This window comes from Corvus kubaryi, unplaced genomic scaffold, assembly GCF_017639235.1.
Source record: "Corvus kubaryi isolate FWS band 111438036 unplaced genomic scaffold, C.kubaryi_AGA036_p1.0 split1-37296, whole genome shotgun sequence".
Classification (NCBI taxonomy): Eukaryota; Metazoa; Chordata; class Aves; order Passeriformes; family Corvidae; genus Corvus; species Corvus kubaryi.
This window is the reverse complement of record NW_024582075.1, coordinates 19,802,996-19,822,500: the sequence shown is the minus strand read 5'-3', so window position 1 is coordinate 19,822,500 and position 19,505 is coordinate 19,802,996. Positions and strand designations below refer to the sequence as shown.

Below are 19,505 nucleotides of genomic sequence, written 5' to 3'. Positions count from 1 at the left end.
ATTCTTCTTCAACCTTAAAGTGTATGTAAACTCAAACTAGTAACTCTATGTTATCAAGTTTCATGATCTTACAGTGAAGAATCGCAGTTCTTTGAAAGGTTAAAAATGATCATTTTTACTCCACCAAGGCTGTCAAATAATTTTATTTTAAAGGTGAAAATTTTAAGTCTTGATTCAGATACAAAACTGCATGTATATAGTTATCCCCCAGAGGCACTTCAGGCTGTTGACAAGAAGTCTTTGCAGCAGTTACGGCGCTCTGCCTTCATGGGCGCAGTATCCAACAAACACCGGTTCGGCCGCTATGCCACGGCTGTTAAAATAAAGCAGAATGGGTATGAGTGCAATCGAAAAACTGGCTGCTTGTGTAGGCAGGAAGAGAGATACTGGCAATCTATTTTAGTAATTATATAAACAAAACTACTTCCAAGAAAGAACATATGGCCTATTTAGGGAGTGAAAAAGGGCCCTATTGTACTTTTGATTGTACTTTGGATTGAACCTCTGTTTCAATCAAGAGGCACCAAACTATTAGCAAACAAGTTGAAAACTTAAATTCAGGGGCTAGTTCTTTGGATGTTCTGCAAAATCTATTGCTTTTATTGAAAAGAAGTCATAATGAAGGCAAATGTGAATCAACTAATATTTGCATATTCTCCCCTCTCCCAGCCTCAATGCTTCCTTAATATGCAGCTCTAATTCCATAATTTTCATTATTTTTGGGGGGAGTCAGGGTTTCTTTCAGCTTACACTGTCATAAATGATTATGTTCTCATGTGGCTTTAAAAACAAACCAACACCTGTGGCTTATGATGGTGCAGTAAGATAGTATAAAAACATGTTTCAGAGTTAAAGTAGTTGAAAACAAAATTCTACTTCTTAAATGTTTAAGAACTAGATAATAGTGCTACTAATGTTTAAAAGTGGTGCAGTGGAAGAAACTGAATAATGAAATAGCTCAGCTGAATGATTGCTGCCCCTAAGCAAAACGTACTCTTAGTTAAGACAAGGGTTGGTATCTAGGGCTCTAGAATATATGCCCATCTTCTTATTTCCTTCCTCCCATCACCCTTTCTCTGCAATCTGGCCTGCTGTGTCCTAGAGAAAGCTAAGTTTAGATCTGAATAGTACCTACTGTGTTCACTGTAATATTTCAAGAGCAGTGGCCTTGATCTTAAATTGGCAGTTACTGTTCTTCTAGTGACCAGGATCTAGCTGTTACAATGTGCTACCTACCCATTCCCTTGCTCCCTGGTAACCAGCTGCATAGCAAGCCAGAGCTGTTTATTCTCTTGGAAAGGTGCCTTGTCCTGCTATAACTGCCACAGTCTGTGTATACACGATGAATAAAAACGTTAGTAGGAACAGTCCTTGCGTACATGCTAAGACTGCAACAGCCTGATACTAAGTCAGGTCTTTGAGGAAGCCCCATATACATGAAAGGCAACAACTGCAGGTCCATGGAATGTTCATTTCATCAATGGAAAGGGAATGGTTTCTCTAGTGTTTTTCTGGTTCAAAGCCTGTATAAAAAGATTCATTTTCAGGACAACATATCTTTTTATTGAGGTAGTTAGTTTCTAACAGGAATTGTTCATCTTAAGCCAGCAAAACAGTTTTTCCTTAGGCTTCTTTCTGATGCTAAGTATGTGCAACAAGTACAGGGAGTAGCCCCTGCATTCTGCATCACTAATGCCAGCACTACCAGAGCAGCTGCTGTCATCTGGACCAGCTCCCTGCACAGCAATACAAGTGTTAAGGAAGAAGATGCAGATGCAGCAGTGGAGTTAAACAGGTCCAGAACATCATGGCTTAGTTCACTGTAAAACCCTAATCCTAGTGGTACAGCTACTGTACACTTCACTGTTCAGTTGTACCTGAGCCCCCCAAGAGATGCACCATCCCACTAAGTAATAGGACAGAAGTTTTTAAAGCCCTTAAAATTATTTTAATATGTATTTGTCAGCTCTCTCGTCATGTATCTATTTTTCTCATGACTGAGGGAGATAACACAACTTACATACAGCTATTTTCCTACATCATTATTTTAAGCCAGCTTGAAATAACCCAATCAAGTCAAAACTTACAAGTCCTTCAGTCACTCTTGATTAAAGAGTGACTGTAAGCTAACATATACTGTATATTCTAAACTAAATGTAAGTGATTCCTACAGATAGTCATGCTAAGACATCTTCAGGAACATGAGCAGAGAGCTTAAGTGCTGACTATAACTGCTGTTGTATCCTGTTCTTTAAAACACTGATTTGTATCTACCTTGACCTACTACCACACAGAGCTGAGATTTTCAATGACTTGTCATAAACTTCTGTAGAGAAACAAAATGGTATGTTTCACACTTGCTGCAGTTCAACTAGTCAGCTCTCTGACTCTATACTTTCGAAGTGAAGTCAAACTTAGACTTAATTCCTAGAAATCACTCGTATCTACAACTTTGAATGTACAAAGACAACACTAGCAATAAATAACCAGTAACTTGTGTAGGTATTTTTTAGGAAAGAACTGGGAGAAGAATGTGTTAGGACTACCGTAAACAAAGTCAGTTCATAAATGAATTAGAATTTGTCATGGACTGCTTATCCACTCCTTTCAGCCCCTAAAGTAAGGGAATACTTGAAAGAATAGCTTGCCCAAGCTCAACTCTCATGTAAACAGCTCCACTTGATTACCTGCTGCAGGTCTTTAATTATTATTAATAATAAATAAATAACACCACCTTTTTTTTTTTTTAGAAGTCTGCTTTTCCTTCTGCCAGTGTCCTCCTCCCACATACCCTTTAATATAATTTTTGTCTGAAATAAGTCAATCATGGTATTTGTTTTTCCTTCATAGGAAAGAGAAACAGGTGAGTCCTAGTATTTCACTGAAAAAAGTGAGTTCTGAAAATTCGAGTTGCCAAACTGTCCAGAGCTCCTTTCTTAATGTATCTGTCTTCCTCTTCTGTGGATACAAAACCATATGCGATTGCATTTTCAGTCAGGTTAAACTGCTAGCTCTCTTCCCTATTTCCAGGCCAGCAGTTCATGCCTGTACCTTTATTCCAGTGGTTATAAAACTTGAGAACCAAAATACACTGTAGCTACTGAATCTTACCGGAGCATGCGGCATCGATGATTAGTCAGCCTTTTGTAGGCATCCTGCAAGTTGGTCACATTGCTGCTGCTCCATAGTCTTTCCCCAACAGCACTTGCTCGAGGCCTGTAAAGGTATACTCCGTTTTAGAGTAGGTATCATCTTTAACCAAGAATGGATACATTTTTTTAATACCAGGTCTAATATAATACTTCAATACCCAGAAGCATTAATTTTCATAGCTGCTAAGGCTCAGCACAGAGCACTGTTACCACTATCATACAGTCCTGCTGGATTAATTAATACTTCTTGTAGCTGGCTTTCTAAAATCTAATGATAAAGCAGTTCATACCATAATCTTGGTGTCAGGTTAGTTGCATCTACAAATTCCCCCCACAGGCAGGCTTCTCCACCTATTACAAGTTTCTTCTGTTTTTCAGTTCCTGAATTTAAAGCAGAAAGTCAGAATTTCTCTCTGTCCAGAAGATGTGCATGATCAACAATTAAGATAGAACTGATGTTCAGTTGTTTTCATATAAAATACCTATCCTGACCACTAATTGAACATTTTGTTAGTCTTGTTACTGAATGTGAGAATTACCAAGCCATTTGCCCAGAGAAGCCACTTCTCTGCTCTGTCGGAAAGGATTTTACCTTTTATGCTCTGAAGACATTCCTCAGCTTTTTGACATTCCTAGAGATTTAAGTCCTGATGGAAACTGTTCATTCTATCACATGCAGAACATTCCTTGAAAAAATTAGTTAGGTGTTCTTAATGAGCTCTGAAAGGTCCCTTGCACAAAATGAAAGCCCCATTGAAAGCATAAGATGTTTGTATCAACTTTAGACACAGGGAGAGAACGTCTTTTTCTAGAATAGCTTAGCACTCAAGAAGCTTGATAACAAATTCAGTGTCTGTCTACCAACAGCCATTTTGCACAACTCTGTTCCTAAATCATCTGCCCACCTAGCCCAGCATTCTCTCTTATGCTAACACCAGTACTAGATGCTTGAGGAAGGTTACACCTTTCCCTGTGAGAAGTACAAAGTTTCTTTTTTTTAATTTAAGAGTTTTCCAGAGTTCTAGCTGACCATAATTCCTTTGATTATGCTATAATCACAGTGATGGAATGGCCACTCTAAAGAGCCCTATTCTTTCCATGTACATTGTACTATAAACCAAGGAGTTTCATGCACAGAACATGTGTATAAAAAAAGTAACAAACCAGGGAAGTTAAGTGGTTCAACACTGTAGTATTTCTTCCAGTCTTGCCCATAACTAATGTAGTCTAAGTACCAGGGTGCTGACAGGATAGTGGTGAACCCAGCTCCAGTGACACTGCTCAGTTCATGAGCATAGTTACTTGCCATCCACACTTGAACTACAGTGTCTGGTTTCAGCTAAAAGAGGAAAAGACAGAACAACTAACTAACCAACTTAACACAAAAACATTAATGGCAATCCTAATTGCTGTTATCAAGGAAAAGGATCATGAATTTCAAAACTCTCTATTTTGTTTTGAAGAGGAATGTTTTAGAAACTACCTTTTGTCATCCCTCCTACCCCGAAGTCTAAAGCTGATTAGCTCTTTGCTGGTTTTAAACACAACTCATACTAGAGAGAAGCCTAGGTTATACTATAGACAGTTAATGCTCTAAGGGGATTCCTACATGCACCGTGTATCTGACCAGCTCTTTAAAAAGCTGAGCATTTGGTCTTACTGGACCAGACACACACTTAAGTGATAAAAAAAAAGAAAGAAAACCCATAGAAACTTCTCTACCCTTTATTCTGACATTTTAAAGCATGTTATATTAACCATGTTAATATATAACCAGGTTATGTTCACCTTTAAAATGCACTTCAATGCTGGTGTTCCTGTTTCTCCTATTACACATTCAACAAGTGATAATTTCAAGGGAGGCTCCAACAGCTGGGGAGACTTGCTAATGTCAGCAGACTTGCTTTAACTCTTAAGAGACAAAGCCAGACCTATTTAATAGTCTACTTAGGAAGCCTCACACAATATTGCGCTGTTACGCAAGAATACCTTACTAATTTTCCCATCTTACCTGTGCTTTGTGATCAAACACTTCTTGCCAGACCATTTGTCCTTTGTTGTAGGAAGAAACAATGTCCACAATGCTAGAATTTAGAAATAAGATCAATTTTGTGAACTTCAATGAGATTAAGTACAAGCACTCAAATTAGCAACATTTTCTACCCCAAGGCACATCAGGCCTTTCCCACCACTGCATGGGAGACCATGAAAAAGCAGGTTGTTCTGGTTTTGGCCTTCAGTGCTCTGTCTTGCAGAGCATGTTCTACCACGTAGAACAATGTGCACATGCATTTACACAACCTGATGTTCAGAACTACCAGCAACTCATACAGGGTGACTAAATCTGTGTTATTTAAGGAGAGAAAGAAATGTCTGCAGAAACTTCCTCCCCACTGTGTGTGCTGACACTACTGCAGATCCGTAGTTTAAGATACCCAATACGTTCACAGTGTGTGTAAAACCAGCCTACATATCTGTGCTGTGTCCCTCGTTTTAAAGCTATGAACTTCAGACCTGGTGTTTGAAAATAAAGTGGATAGTCCCAAATATGTGGCAATTTTTCAAAATAATATAGATACTAAATCAGCTTCCGTATCTGCACCTCAACACCACCCTCAAATAATGACTGTGAAAAACTGAGCAAGAATTAAAAAAACAACATACTTTTGAACATAGTAAGATTCCAGCTTAGCATAGTCAGTGCCAAAACCTTGCTTCTTCATGAACTTTTTCACTTCAGGGTTAGATTTCCTTAAATCGCAACAAGAAAACACGTTTAAAAAAAAAAAAAAAAGGATTATTTTTGTTACATTTTAAACCAGATTTCCCAACCATTTCTACCTATGCACAGCACACTGGCTTATACCTTAGGCATGCCACAACCTGGAATGCACAGCAGAGCAGAAGCAGCAAGTTAACATGATTTAGCTATTTTGAAACAGTTTCATCCTGATTTGAAATAAAGCCAATAGACTTAATTCTCTGGTAAAACTGCTGGAGTCCCTGTTCTGAAGTGGTCTCTTGCAGGCTGCCCCAAACTCTTAAGAGCTCTGGGGTTCTTGGCATCTCAGCCACTTTGTGCTAAGGTTGTCAGCAGTCTGAGAACTCAATAATTTTGTGTTTCCACCATAAAAACAAACCAACACATTTGTGTTAAAGCATTTGCCAGAAGTTTTCCTTCTCTATAAAAATTAAATAATGTCCCGAGTGTTTGGATTTTATCTTTAAAGAGAATGCAGAAATACTAACTAGATCAATTTGAATACTCATCAAAATGCTCCAAATTCTTTATTATTAGTTAGTCTCTCCAGCAGAGAGACTCCAAAATATTCAAAATCCACAACTGAATTAAGAACACTATTAATACATGCTGTACCTCTAATACAAACACACATGAATCTGTTTGGTAATTCTTACTGTTAGCAGATTTTCTGGAGGGCAGAACTCAATGTAAGATCTACTTTAACACAAAGCATTTAAATATTAATTTTCTTACCTAGTATTTTTCTAACATACTAGTTCTTTTTCCTGCCAGGGTAATTTTCATAAAGAAATCCTTTAGAATATTTATGAAACTATGAGTCAAAGCAAAATTCTGCACATCAGTTGCTTGTGGAGGATCGCAAATGATCTACCTGTAAATAGTTACAGAGGTAGGAGTGGAGATCTTTTGTCTATGCAGTGAAAACTGTCCCATGCAACTGAGTTCCGTAATTGATGGAGGTGGGCAGGTTTAGGAGGCACTAGATATTTGTTCTTTGAATTGTCACCATACCAACAACTGAAGTCCACTTCATCTCCTCCCAAATGAATGAATTCATCTGGAAATACACTGCTGATCTCTTTGAAGAACTTAGTCATGAAGTCGTAAGTTGTATTCCAAACGGGATTTACAGGTCCAAAGGACCCAGTTGGCTGTTCTCCATTGTAGCAAGGAGTGAGAAGATCTTTTTGACCTAATAAAAACAATTAATAGATGATATTCAGTTTCGTTGCTATGCTAACTTTGCTAGCAGGAAAAAGCAGTTATCCATATTAAAAAGGTAAACATGACCTAAATGCTCACCTATCTTAAGTATAATCAAATAGAGGCAGGATGAAATAAGACAACTTGTAAAATGCTGAAGGGTCTAACTGGCAATCGGGACTCTTAATTTCAGATTTGTGATTTAACACACACTAATACACGTAGCATGTCACAATACCTGGAAAACGTAACTTGGATAACTACTTGAACAAAGCAAAAAAAGCTTTAATGAATATCAGAAGGAAGCCAATTAGAAGGAAGCTGAACGTAATGAGTGTGCTTCAGACGCCTCTTTTCTCTTTTTATTACTCTGCTTTTTTAACATGTAAGTAGGTGTCAGGTACATAGCTCAAGGTAGATGTCCTATCTCACTCTGCTAAGAATGTACCTTTACACAAAAAATGAAGGCTAAACAGAGATCAAAACTATGCAATGGTTCTCAAGTCAAGATACCTGAAGCAACATAAGCCAGGAAAACTAAACAGGAAAAAGTTAGTTTATTTGGTGTACACTGTAGTTGCAGCAGCAGCACCTTCCTGGCTGTGTATTTCCTACTCTGAGCACATCTCCCCCAAACAGACCTTAGTGCTAGACTGCTTCTACTACTCAACTCACAAACCTTAAGACTTCTATCCAGTATCTTCAATTTGAATGCAAAGAAAGCATAGCTGCCCAAGTTCATAAGCAAAGCCAGAACTGGCTTCTGTGCATCGCATTAAAAAAAGCTACGCAGGAAGCTATTGAGAACAACTGATTTTAGGAAAGGGAGATCAAGTTGCTCTTTGAGTGAATGTAGACCACCTCACATATCACCAGGCAAGCCAATGGTTTTAACAGACCTCTGTAAGAGTGAAGACCGCTTCAGATGAAGATTCCAAAAGAGTGTTTAGCAAATTTAGGTTTTGCTTGGTTCCCTTCTTCCTCATTTTAAATAGTGAGAAAAGAGCCTGAAACATCTTCCAACATTATGACCACATCCCCACAGGATGACTACGAGACTCATTCCATGGCTAAAGCTAAAACTATGAAACACTAGAAAAACCTTTACTTTTGGCCAAAGTCATCTTACGTAAATTGCAGTGACATTGCATTCAGCGCACATGGTATTAAAGCACACGGTTTCCTGGTCCTTGAGTGCAAGTAAATACCAGCATTCTCTATCAAGAGAGGTATTACTCTGAGACCCAGAAGATAAGTCAGTGAAGAAGCATCCAAGTTCACTGTGCTTTATACACTGGCAGATTACCACTTCAAAGTTTCAAAGAAACATCAGTCACTTCCAAAGAACCTTCCCAAAGCAACTCCAGAGCAAGCAACTCCTTATTTCTAGACACTGCCTTATTATTCTAAACTCAAAAGCTCTGAGTGATGGGGTACCAACAACAAAGTCTAAGGCAGAATATATCTGTACCCTTGCACACACATCTAGCACAGAACATGTCAACTTTCTTCATTAATCTTACTTCCTCTAACCTGTAAAGGTCATGACATTACTTAGTGCCTCTTCCTTATCAAGGGCCTTCCAAAGCACTTTATTGGTTACTTCTTAAAAAATTCATTTTGCACTACTACTCACCACAATCTCTTAACAATTACCACTTTCTTGGGCATACCTTTCCCCCAAGACTGTGTGTGTCCTGGGGTATCAAACTCCGGGATAACTCTGATGCCTCTTAACCGAGCATACTCAATCACCAGATGGACGTCAGTAGGAGTATAGATGAGATTAGAGGAGTATGCCCCCTGTAAAATATTCACATTTAGAGACAGTTTGCAACACACTATAGCAGCAGATCACAAAATTTGGATGGAAATATTTTAACTTAGACTGGAGAGCAGTTTAAAAGGTTGGCTCTGGTTTATCAACTGCACAGACAGAACTTTTCAGTTAACTTGTGGAGAGAAAAAAACCCACCAAACCAACAAACTCACAACACTGAGACAGACCTCCCTGATGAGACGTTCCTTTCCTCCTTAGCTCACTGTTACTGAAGAACACAGAAAAGCTTGTTTCTATTCTTTCAGAATTTTGAAAGATACGCTTTTCAATTCTATAGTATAGAGGCAAGTTGTTGTTCCCCATTAGCTCTGAAACATTGGGCCCTTGCTACATAACATACACGACTAATAGAAAAATTCTGCCAAGTCAGAAAGAACTTCCAACATCTCTGCTTCTCAGTTTTGATAGTGACCAATTTAGCATCAGGACACGTTTGTTTTGTGACACTGAATTTGAGTGTAATTCTACTCCTACACAGCCAACAAATGTGACAATGACCCTGATTATTACAGTTTGGTGAAACAGATGCTTGCCCAAGAGCCAAACTACGTAAGAATACATCGTGACTCTTCATGATTAATAGCACCTTAAGCTTCTGTTTATCTGGAAATGGTTTCCACAGCTGAGTTACTCAAAAAAGGAAACAGTAAACAAGCCTTTCAAAGAGAAGCTTGTTCAGACACAGGCCATCTCCCTCTCTCTAGCTGTCAATGGGAAATACGACAGAATTCCATAGCCTTTACTGGACAAAATAATCTGACTGCACTATGCAACATATAAAATTTTTGAATTATAAAATTCTTCACAGCATCTGCTCAAGCACTGCCAACATAATTTTCATGAGGGTCAGATTCTAGCAAGCATTTTAAAACAGAATCACAAATCTTGTACTTAGGCTTAGTCTACTTAACTATTCTTAACTACTTAGCTATGTTTGATTTGGCTCCTACTGTACCGTGACTGAGCAAGAACCTCATGATGGCTCTCACTAATGCAACAAAGCCTACTACGCATCTAGAAATAAGACACATTGCACTGTATTTTGTCTAGGAAACAACCTTGCACTTTTGGACCTCTTACAGACATGGTGTGTTTTGTAAAGCTAACTAGGTATCAGACAGGACAGAAGTACTATTGCAGTGGTTCCAGACCAAGAGCTGGCAGGAAAATCTCCTACATTTGTTTGAGTGGCAGAAGTCAACCAGTTAAAGAATCCCATCAACAGAAATCCAAGCAGTGTTCACTACTTATTTGCACACCATTAGTGTTTGAAGGCCTGCAAACACTGAAGATCATGCAGAAAATTTGCACAGAAGAGTTAAGAAGGTCATTTACCATGTATCCACCAGGGAAGACTTAAAAACGGTCCACACAGACACTCAGGTAGGATCCTAAATGTGGACTTGCTGGTTACTGGTCCCATTGTACTGTTTTACAATAAGCCAAATCGGATATACTCAAGCACTGGTAAACCCTGCATTTTATTTTCATGAAGTATGTGCCAGATTTCTGCCCTTCCACCCTGCTCAAATGGTGTTTACTCACCTTGTCACTTAATTCAGGGAAATAAATGCTCTGGTAAGGGAAGGACTGATCATCTACTATATGCCAGTGGAGAACATTGAACTTATTAAAAGCCATGGCATCCTGTAACAAATAATGCAATAGAGTTTAGTTAAACACTTCATTCTCATAGAAAACCTATGCAAAAAAGTGGTCTTGTCCCAGCATATCCCGGATGTCTAGAGCAACACCTAAAAAAGAATAAAACCTCTAACAAACCAAACCACCCAAAAAACCAACCAAAACTCACCCAATTCCCCCACCAACAAACCAAAAAACCTTTCTACGTTTCACTAAATCCTAGAAGCACACGCCTCTACTGCTCCATCCCCCTGCAATCTGTTCTCACCACTGCTGTTAACAAGCTCTTGATCTGACCCCCATTCTACCAGCCCGTGTAGTATGAACTGCTATGAACACTTATGAATTTCTTCCACTTCAGAACACATACCCTGAGATTAGCTCAGGTGGCTACAGCATGGTGATGCTAACACCAAGGTTGGAGGTTTGACCCCCATATGGGCCATTCACTTAACAGATGGACTTGATGATCCTTCTGGGTCCCTTTCAACTCAGATGGTTCTGTGGGTAATTCTCTATGCACCATCACCTATTTCAGCTTACAGAAAAGCTTATACTTTTCTAACGAAATACCTTGGACTTGAAAACAGAACAGCATGAGAGTTTCCTACTACATAGTACATCCCTTCTTGCTAGTGACTTCTGCAGAATCCATTTCAAATGCATGCAAAATAAACTATGCATTTTCCCTGCAAAAGACAGTGTTTCTTTTATGTTTTCATTCATAACAGTGTCAGTACTTCCCTTTTTTTGATCTTGAAGATAATCAAGATCAATGTTAACACACATATTTTAGAATTATGACTCCAGTTGGACAGTTACATACATACCTTGGGTTATGCTGGCTTGTTAATGACTACAAGTGTGTGCTGTGAGCAGACCAAATTAAGTGTTTACATCATTCATGACTGATTGCAACACAGCTGCTCCCAATCCCTTGCCACAATACAATTGTTTTCACCACCCATTCCCCCCATTCTTTTTTTACCTAGGGGTATTTACAGAGGTGATAAAATCTCTTCAGGAACTCCCACCAAATCCAAAAGAAGATTCATATTTTGTACATTCCCCAAATTTATCTCATCTGTTTCATGACACTGCAGAATTTTTAACTGCCACATGTCTTCATGCATTTCTAACACATACCATCCTTCTACATAGAAAATTACATCTCTCAACCTTCAGTTCACCTACTCCTTCCTCAAGGACAATGCCCTTCCTGGAAATACAGTGCAGCAGTTGAACACAAACTAGAAATGTACTTGAATTGCTGCCCTAAGCATCTAATCGCCACATGTCCAGAGTAAGAGATTACTGATGCTTTTTATTACTCTGGATTCAAGCAGGCAGAGAGGAGGGAGGACAAGCATACTTGTTCTTAAAACCATGAAAAGAGCATAAGATGTAGCTCTGATATAGTATTAGAGACAGACATGCAATTTAAGGAAAAAAAGCAGAACAGCAGCAGTTACAGAAACACAGAAATAGTTAGAAATGCAAGTCTCTGTGGACATCTCTTTTAGACAAACCAAAAAATACTGACACAAATATTTACTTGAGACTTTGAAGCATCCTCTGTTGCAAATGTAACACTACACAAGTATTACTTGCTGAACAGGCACTGACCTTGAATCCAAGTGTTAAATACCCAAAGGATAAGTTCTGAGCATAGTTCAAGGATGACCTCAGAAATTAAGACTGTTTTTATGTGCACTCTTTCTGCTTATCTTAAACCTGTTTTGCAAAGTTCTGCAACATGGAGGGGAAATTTCAAATATTATTTCACCTTGGAGACAAGACAGGAAACTGCCTATTCCTCCACTTCAAATAACTAAATAATCTCTCCTACAAGGACATCAACAACAACAAAAAAACGGGGAGTGCAAAACAGAAAACCCCACAGCTTTGGCTGCTAATTTATACAAATACATCACCCTTCCATCAAGGTTAGAGCACATTAATTCTTAATGTGCTTATTTAAGCTTTTTGGAGAAAGTTTTGTTTGTTTTTTTTTTGTTTGTCTATTTTTCAGTAGCTTCCAGTGAGGGTTTTGAATTTTCTCCCTTGCTCTGTAGTACTTAATTACTGGCTTGCACTTAGTAGCCTAAGAAAGGACTATCAAAGGCTGCTACTGGACTACCAAAGTCTGCTCCAAAAGACTGGAGTTTTCCTGAAGCCAGAATTCACTGAAGCCAGAATTTGCAAGGTATCCCTTGCATTGATTGATGACAGTCAGATGTCTCAAAACATGCTTCCAAGAAATAATACATAAGCTGGTTTAGGCAACAGAAAATACAGAGAATCTGAGGTACCACAAACACCAGTCCCCTTTACAGATTTAATACTCATTGTGTCTGTCCACTCAATGCTTCTCCAGTCTACGTTCAGACCTTTGCTTAGCAAAGTTCACTCTGTCTTTTTAAAGTCATACAGAAGAGATGGGTTCTTCTTTCATACCAGCTCCAGTTGCTACCTACTTCAGGGGACAAAACACAACAACAAAAAGCCTTCATTATTAATGACACAAAACTGCCTACTTACCAGGTTTGTCAGAATAGATTTCAACGGTAAATAATGCCTTGAAGTGTCTAATAAGACTCCTCTATGAGCAAATCTTGGGAAGTCATTGATTTCAGATTCATTGACAAGAAACTATGAGAAAAAAAATTAAAAATTAGAATTTTATTTTAATATTTAATGTTTATTTCAATATTCATAATTTCAAACAGGAAATACTTTTTTTTTTTCAGAAAACGATTCTTGGAAATCTGTAACAGACTGAAATGCTGCTGAATGAAACTGGTAGATCTGCTGTTTCTAGAAAAGCACCCAGTTACCAGGACAGTGGATGTAGTTAACAGCTATACTTACGCTTCCATAGTCATCTTCATGAACCAACTGGCTGAAGGTTTCCAAGCCTGGAAAAATATCCAAGAAAGGGATCTCAACTACAAACCAGTACTTGCCCTTAAAGTTTTAGTTACAAACAGTACCATAATTTTTTACAGGCATTCATATAGCTAGAAAGAATGCTTGTAGCTGAGTTTCTTTCTCTTTAGCACAGTTTCCTTAGTTGCTTAAGCACCACTGTTCAAAAAACTCTGGAGAGAACCATTCAAATTCTCCATTATGCACAGATACCGAATACTTGTGCTACCGCTCAGCTGTAGCGGATTAATCCCCAAATAGTAATACAATTACTGAGAGTGAGGTAGGAATTTCTGGTCTCATTATGCATCTATTCCTGTAATTTCTGGAACTGGTGAAGTTTCTAATTCAGCATGAAAAATCTGTTGATTTATAGGTAACTAATATACAGAGTCAACATTCCAGTAAGAACAGCAGGCTGAAATGTCAGGATTTTTATTCTTTGCGATGCAATTCAGCATGTCCAGTTATTAGGTGCAGTCAGAAAATAATCTGTTCACACTGTAGTTTAGACAGCTTTTTGCTTGGCCTGGCTGATTTCAGGCACAGCAAGAATGTACTCACAGTGTGCCACTGGATCTGAGATGCTGAGCATCTGGACCAAACGTCTAACTGATACATATCTGAGTATCCTTCTGGCTTGACTAAGCTTACTTCCAATGAGGTACTGAATGAGGGCAAGCCTAAGTGGTCAGCTGGTTCTTGGTCTGCCACGAAGTTTGTATAAGCCCTAAACAAATAGCTCAATGTGAAAATTATCAGCTTACCTCTTAAAGCACCCCATACCTCATAAGCTTTCAGTATAGCCACAGGCTCAGTTACAGTTAAATGATCTAAAGAAAAGGAAAAAAAAGCTTACTCCTCAAGAAACCATGAATTGACAGGACAATGCCAAAAGGCATTAAAATGATTCTTCAAGTGCCACATCTCCCTTTGTGTTTTAAATTCCAATCAATCCTGTTTTTAAAAGTGATACCATGCAATTATTTTTCATCTATGTTTTCCTCATATAAAGCAAGCTACTATTCAGAGAGTCAACAGCTAATCAGAAAGAAGATAAAACAAGTAAGGTGCTTAGTAATGGCAATGTTAAAATATTGTACATTCCAGCAAAGTTTAACCCACCTGATTTAAAACATAACAGACTGTATTTTTGCATTTAAGACATATGTGATAAGGGTCGGGTAGCTAAGCCAAACCTAATCACAAAAAGTTTACTTCTCCTTTTATCTTCCTTTTATATAGTTTACGGTTTATTTCTCGAGGTGAGGCTGCCCCAGTGCAGAGCAGAGCCGCACAATCCCCTCCCTTGCCCAGCTGGCGATGCTGTGCCTGATGCACCAACAGGGTGTCAGGTCACCATCTTGACCTGAGCATCAGTATAGGGGCAGCGAGGTGAAGTACAGTAAGTAAAATGAAGAATGGTATCTGAAGGAATCCGTAACTATCCTCCCTTGAGTACTGAAGTACAGTATGAAGCACTAGTGAAAAAAAACAACCCTAAATTAATTTTGGTTTTGAATTTAAGGCGACTCAGTAAATATTAAAGGACAAACAAATACATTTAAAATATATTTTTAAAATCACATACATATATGTGCATAAAAATACACTATATCTAGAAATCTATAGATTTATATTATTCAAACATCGAAGTAATAACTGCACATCTGAAACAGCAGAGAAAAAAATCAAAGGGTTGAATTGCTGTAAAATCATTTATTTGATCTGTGTCAGTATGAAAGAATGGTTGGTGTGTATAATCTACACAGTTCAAACATTTATCTAAACTACCAGAGAAAAGCCATTCAGCAATATGAAAAAAGTACCTCAAGTTTCCATATTAACCTAAGCACTGATTGCACATATTGGAAGTTTGGGGTAAGAAAGAGAACTTAGAAGATTACTGCAATCTCCACAGGTAAACTGTAGGGAAAATGTGATAAATTGTTAAGGATTTATTTCCAACACAGCAGGGGTTTTTTTTCTGAACAGCTATCATACCTTAAATTAATTTTGGATGGATAATTTTACAATAAGCTACTTGGAACATTTTACACAAGCAGGTAAGAGGACAGGTAACCTGTACTTTGATTACATATCCAATTGTCTTGCTACAGGATAGTCACTGACTGCCCATACTATCTTTATTAAGGAGCCAGACCACCCAAACCAGCAAATCAGCAATAACAGCATTTTTTAGAATTTGTACCCTTAAAAAGATAGCCCATCAAAAACCAGAAAATTAAAACTTACTGAAGTCTGGAAAGTTTAGCTTATTACATGAAGAAAATATGTTACTTGTAACAGGAAACTTATTTCTTAGAGCAGAGGGAAAAAACTGCCTGTTCTAAAGAAGGCAACCTAAAAATCACATGGTCTGACAGATTCCGTGACAGAAAACAAGAATCAGCTTTGGTTAAAATCTGAAGTTCAAAAACCAGTTCAAAGTTCAAATAAAAATCAAGCAGCACAATAACCTGACTGGCAGAACAATGAGAGCATTAGCATGTTGGCTGCTGTATTTCATTTGCATTGAAAAGTATTATAAGCTTCACAAAAAACCTGAACTCTTTGGCTTATGTCTCAAAAGGATTTAGTAAATTTAATATCAGTACACTCTATTACAAGTCAGGTGGAATTAATCCTGCTGCACATGTATGATTTAAGATTAAAAGGATCTTTTTTCTAAGGATCTGTATCCTGGATACCAAACAATAGAAGATTATTTCAAAACAGAACTAGATTAATTGAATATATTGATTTTTGTGCTAGCCTGCCCAGACAAAAAGCAATACTATTGCTCATTCTTATTTCTGTTAATGAAATTCTCTGGTGATTAGTACTTTATTTAGAATACTTCTCCACTCTGGACTTCAGTCACAGAACTAAAGAAGCATAGAAAAATGAATCCAATATAAACATGTTTTTAAATCCTTTCTTGTATATACAGATATAAAGGAAGTAGGTTTATAGAACTGCAAGATGAGTAACAAGTTCAACGAGCACTTTCTGGTTTTCCTGGAAAAACAGGAAATACCATGTACATATCTCAGTGTAAGTAGCTTCAATTCAAATGTAGTCATTTCTAAGGAGACGGCAAGCAGTGACAGCCTTCACTCAATAAATAAGCTGTACTGAAAGGAATAATCTCCTGACTGTGCACAGATCTCACAAAAGATAACTGGGCATTGCACAGCATGGTATCTCTGATTCCTAATGCTAGCTGCTAGAAAGGATAATAGCAGGTAAATGAGCTGTATGATAGCTGAACTGCAAAAATCATGCGCGACACTTGACGAGCTTCGTGATCCACTGTGGGCTGGGATTTCCCACAGCATCAAGAGCAAGAATTATCTTCTGGTCGCCACTGTTGCGAAATGTTTTTTAGCGCTCCCGAGAGCCCTTGCTTTCGAGTTCCTTTAAAAGAACCCCAAAACCTGCTGACTTCTATACCAGACACGTGATAGGAAAACAAGCTCCTAACGGTGCCACCTAAGCCGGGGAAGGAGGAGCGCGATGAGCGGCCGTGCGGGTACTCACAGGCCTCGCTGGAGGTGAGCTGCGGGTGCCTGTCACAGCCAGGGTCCCCCGCCTCGATCACCACCTGCAGCTGGAACAACTCCGGCTCCGCTCGGGCAGCCAGCGGCCTGCGGCTCCGCGTCCGCCGCCGGGAATGCCCGAACATGTACTCGTAGTACCTGCCGGGGAAGCACAGGCGCCGGCGGGGCCCTGAGGCGGCTGCTCCCGTCCCCGGGCCGCCGTTGCAGCCCCCCCAACCCCACCGCCGCTCACCTGCGGAAGGCGTCCTGCAGCAACCCGCAGCCCGGGCCCGCCGAGGAGCCGGCGCCGTGCACCAGCTGGAAGCGGCCGGGCGCCAGCTGCAGCTGGCGAGAGTACGTGCGGACCCACTGCGGCAGCGGCCACAGCGAGTCCTCGGGGACGGCGTCCGCCGCCACCTCCCAGTCGGATGGCTCCGGCTCGGCCCCGGCCCGCGGGGCGCCGTGGCGGAGGCTGGTGCTCACCAGCACGGCGGGCACCACGACGAGCCCCAGCAGCAGCCCAGCCAGCCCCATGGCTCTGCCCATAGTGCGGCGGCTGCCTCAGCCCGCCTGTTACACTCACAGGGTAGCCCGACTCCGCCTCCGCCGCCACGGGGCTGGCTGGGGCGGGCTCGGGAGCCTCAGCGCCCGCCCACGGCACCGTCCGCCCGGTGGCCCCTCGGCGGGCGTGCGGCAGGGTGAGGGTCTCGAGTGGGCTTCTGGTGGAGCGGGTCGGTTCTTTGTTCTCCTCTGAGGGGTTTTCGCACATAAAAAACATTAACTATTAGCTTCCAAAGGAGAGCCACGAGGATAGTGATGGGTCTGGAGGGGAAGCCGTATGAGGAGCAGCTGAGGGCACTTGCTCTGTTCAGCCTGGAGGAGAGGAGACTGAGGGGAGACGTCATTCTGGTCTTCAACATCCTCGTGAGGGGAAGCAGAGGGGCAGGTCCCGATCTCTTTACTCTGGTAACTAGTGACAAGACTCGAGATAACAGCGTGAAGCTGAGTCAGGAGAAGTTCAGGTTATTATCAGGAAAAGGTTCTTCACCCAGAGGGTCATTGAGCACTGGGAGAGTCTCCCCACGGAAGCGGTCACAGCACCAGCCTGACAGAGTTCAGAAAGTGTTTGGACAACACTCTTGGGCACGTAGTGTGATTCTTGGGACTCTCCTGTTCAGGGCTAGGAGCTGGACTTCAATGATCCTAATGTGTCCCGTCCAGCTCAGCATATTCCATTAATAGCTGGCACCATGAGGTCCTGCACATGGAACTGCTCTACAGAATAAAGGAGCGTGGCTGGGCCAGCTTAATTTCTGTATGGAGAGGGTGTGATGCAGGCTACACTTTTATGAAGGAAAGACTCTACATCTCTTGTAGTGCTATAGAACAATTTCAGTCTCAGCAGAAACTACTTTTTCACAGGCTTTCTACAGAATGTGTTACAAGCTATAAGGTAAATAAGCTGGAGTCTGAGTTGCAGTGAAGTGTTTCAACCTTTAACCAAACAAACCTGGTGTTTTGGCCAATCTCAATGCAAGCTTGGGAAAGTTGTTCTTAATTGTTTGTGAGGAAGGAAATTCAAGCTTTCCAAGACTGAAAGTCACAGTGGGGAGGAATTCAGGCTTCATTGCCACCTCTAACTGAATGCTTAATGTGAACACTGAAGTGTCATCGTTGTTGCTTTGGCTGATGCACCAGTTAATACCACAGCAATGATGAGGGGAGCTGACACCTGCATGCTGCTTCTGCAGAGTAACTGAGGAGCTGGTCAGCTGTCCTGCAGGGAATGAATCACAAAACATCCTGGTTGTTGCCATTTGCTGTGCCCAACCATGCAGTTACAGTGCAAAGGCTTGATGGAAAGTGTTTGATGCATAGCAGAATGTTATTTAATCTTGTAATGCTGTAAGTAAAAGCAATTCCTTATTGTATCAAAGAGGCACACAGGACATGACACCTGCAAACCTACCCTCCTGCTCTCTGCATGCCAGGAGATAGGTGGAAATGGCAACACTGCAGCCGTCTTTTCTGGCTCTCTCAGAGGCAATTGTTACACTCTTCAAGCGGTGGCAGAGGTTTCCAGTTGCCTGTTACGTATACCTTATTTATCTTTCCTTTGCCTGGTGTGATTGTCTCCTCAACTGTGCTGATTCAACTGTTCATGCTGCCTACCTCTGTTCATCTTTTTAGACAAACTTAGAAATTATGGATTGTTTCATAGGTTTCTGGGAGGTATCTGAGAGATCAATAAGCTCTCAGGGAAGGAGTGGGTAAGAATAAGTAGCTGCAGTTGCAGAGGGGACTGTAAGATACTAAACGAAATCTTCTGTTTACAGATAAGTATTAAGCAGCCTGGCCACTCCTAAGGGCTGGTTACTGAAGACACACCGAAAATTTTTGCTTTCATTTGTTTTCAGTGGCTCTATCTTCTG

General features: G+C 40.3%; 1 protein-coding gene across 1 annotated transcript; it reads right to left on the bottom strand.

The window, feature by feature from the left end:
• Nucleotides 1–127: 127 nt before the first annotated feature.
• HEXB (hexosaminidase subunit beta) lies at nucleotides 128–17,655 on the bottom strand. The gene is made up of 14 exons (XM_042012882.1): nucleotides 17,327–17,655; nucleotides 17,075–17,232; nucleotides 14,299–14,364; nucleotides 13,475–13,521; nucleotides 13,145–13,255; nucleotides 10,505–10,606; nucleotides 8,793–8,922; nucleotides 6,928–7,108; nucleotides 5,817–5,903; nucleotides 5,164–5,236; nucleotides 4,317–4,491; nucleotides 3,443–3,533; nucleotides 3,112–3,216; nucleotides 128–313 (listed from the first exon to the last, which is right to left on the bottom strand). The coding sequence occupies exons 1-14, from the start codon at nucleotides 17,617–17,619 to the stop codon at nucleotides 250–252; spliced, it is 1,683 nt and encodes a 560-aa protein (XP_041868816.1). The 5' UTR covers nucleotides 17,620–17,655; the 3' UTR covers nucleotides 128–249.
• Between the last annotated feature and the right edge of the window lie 1,850 nt (nucleotides 17,656–19,505).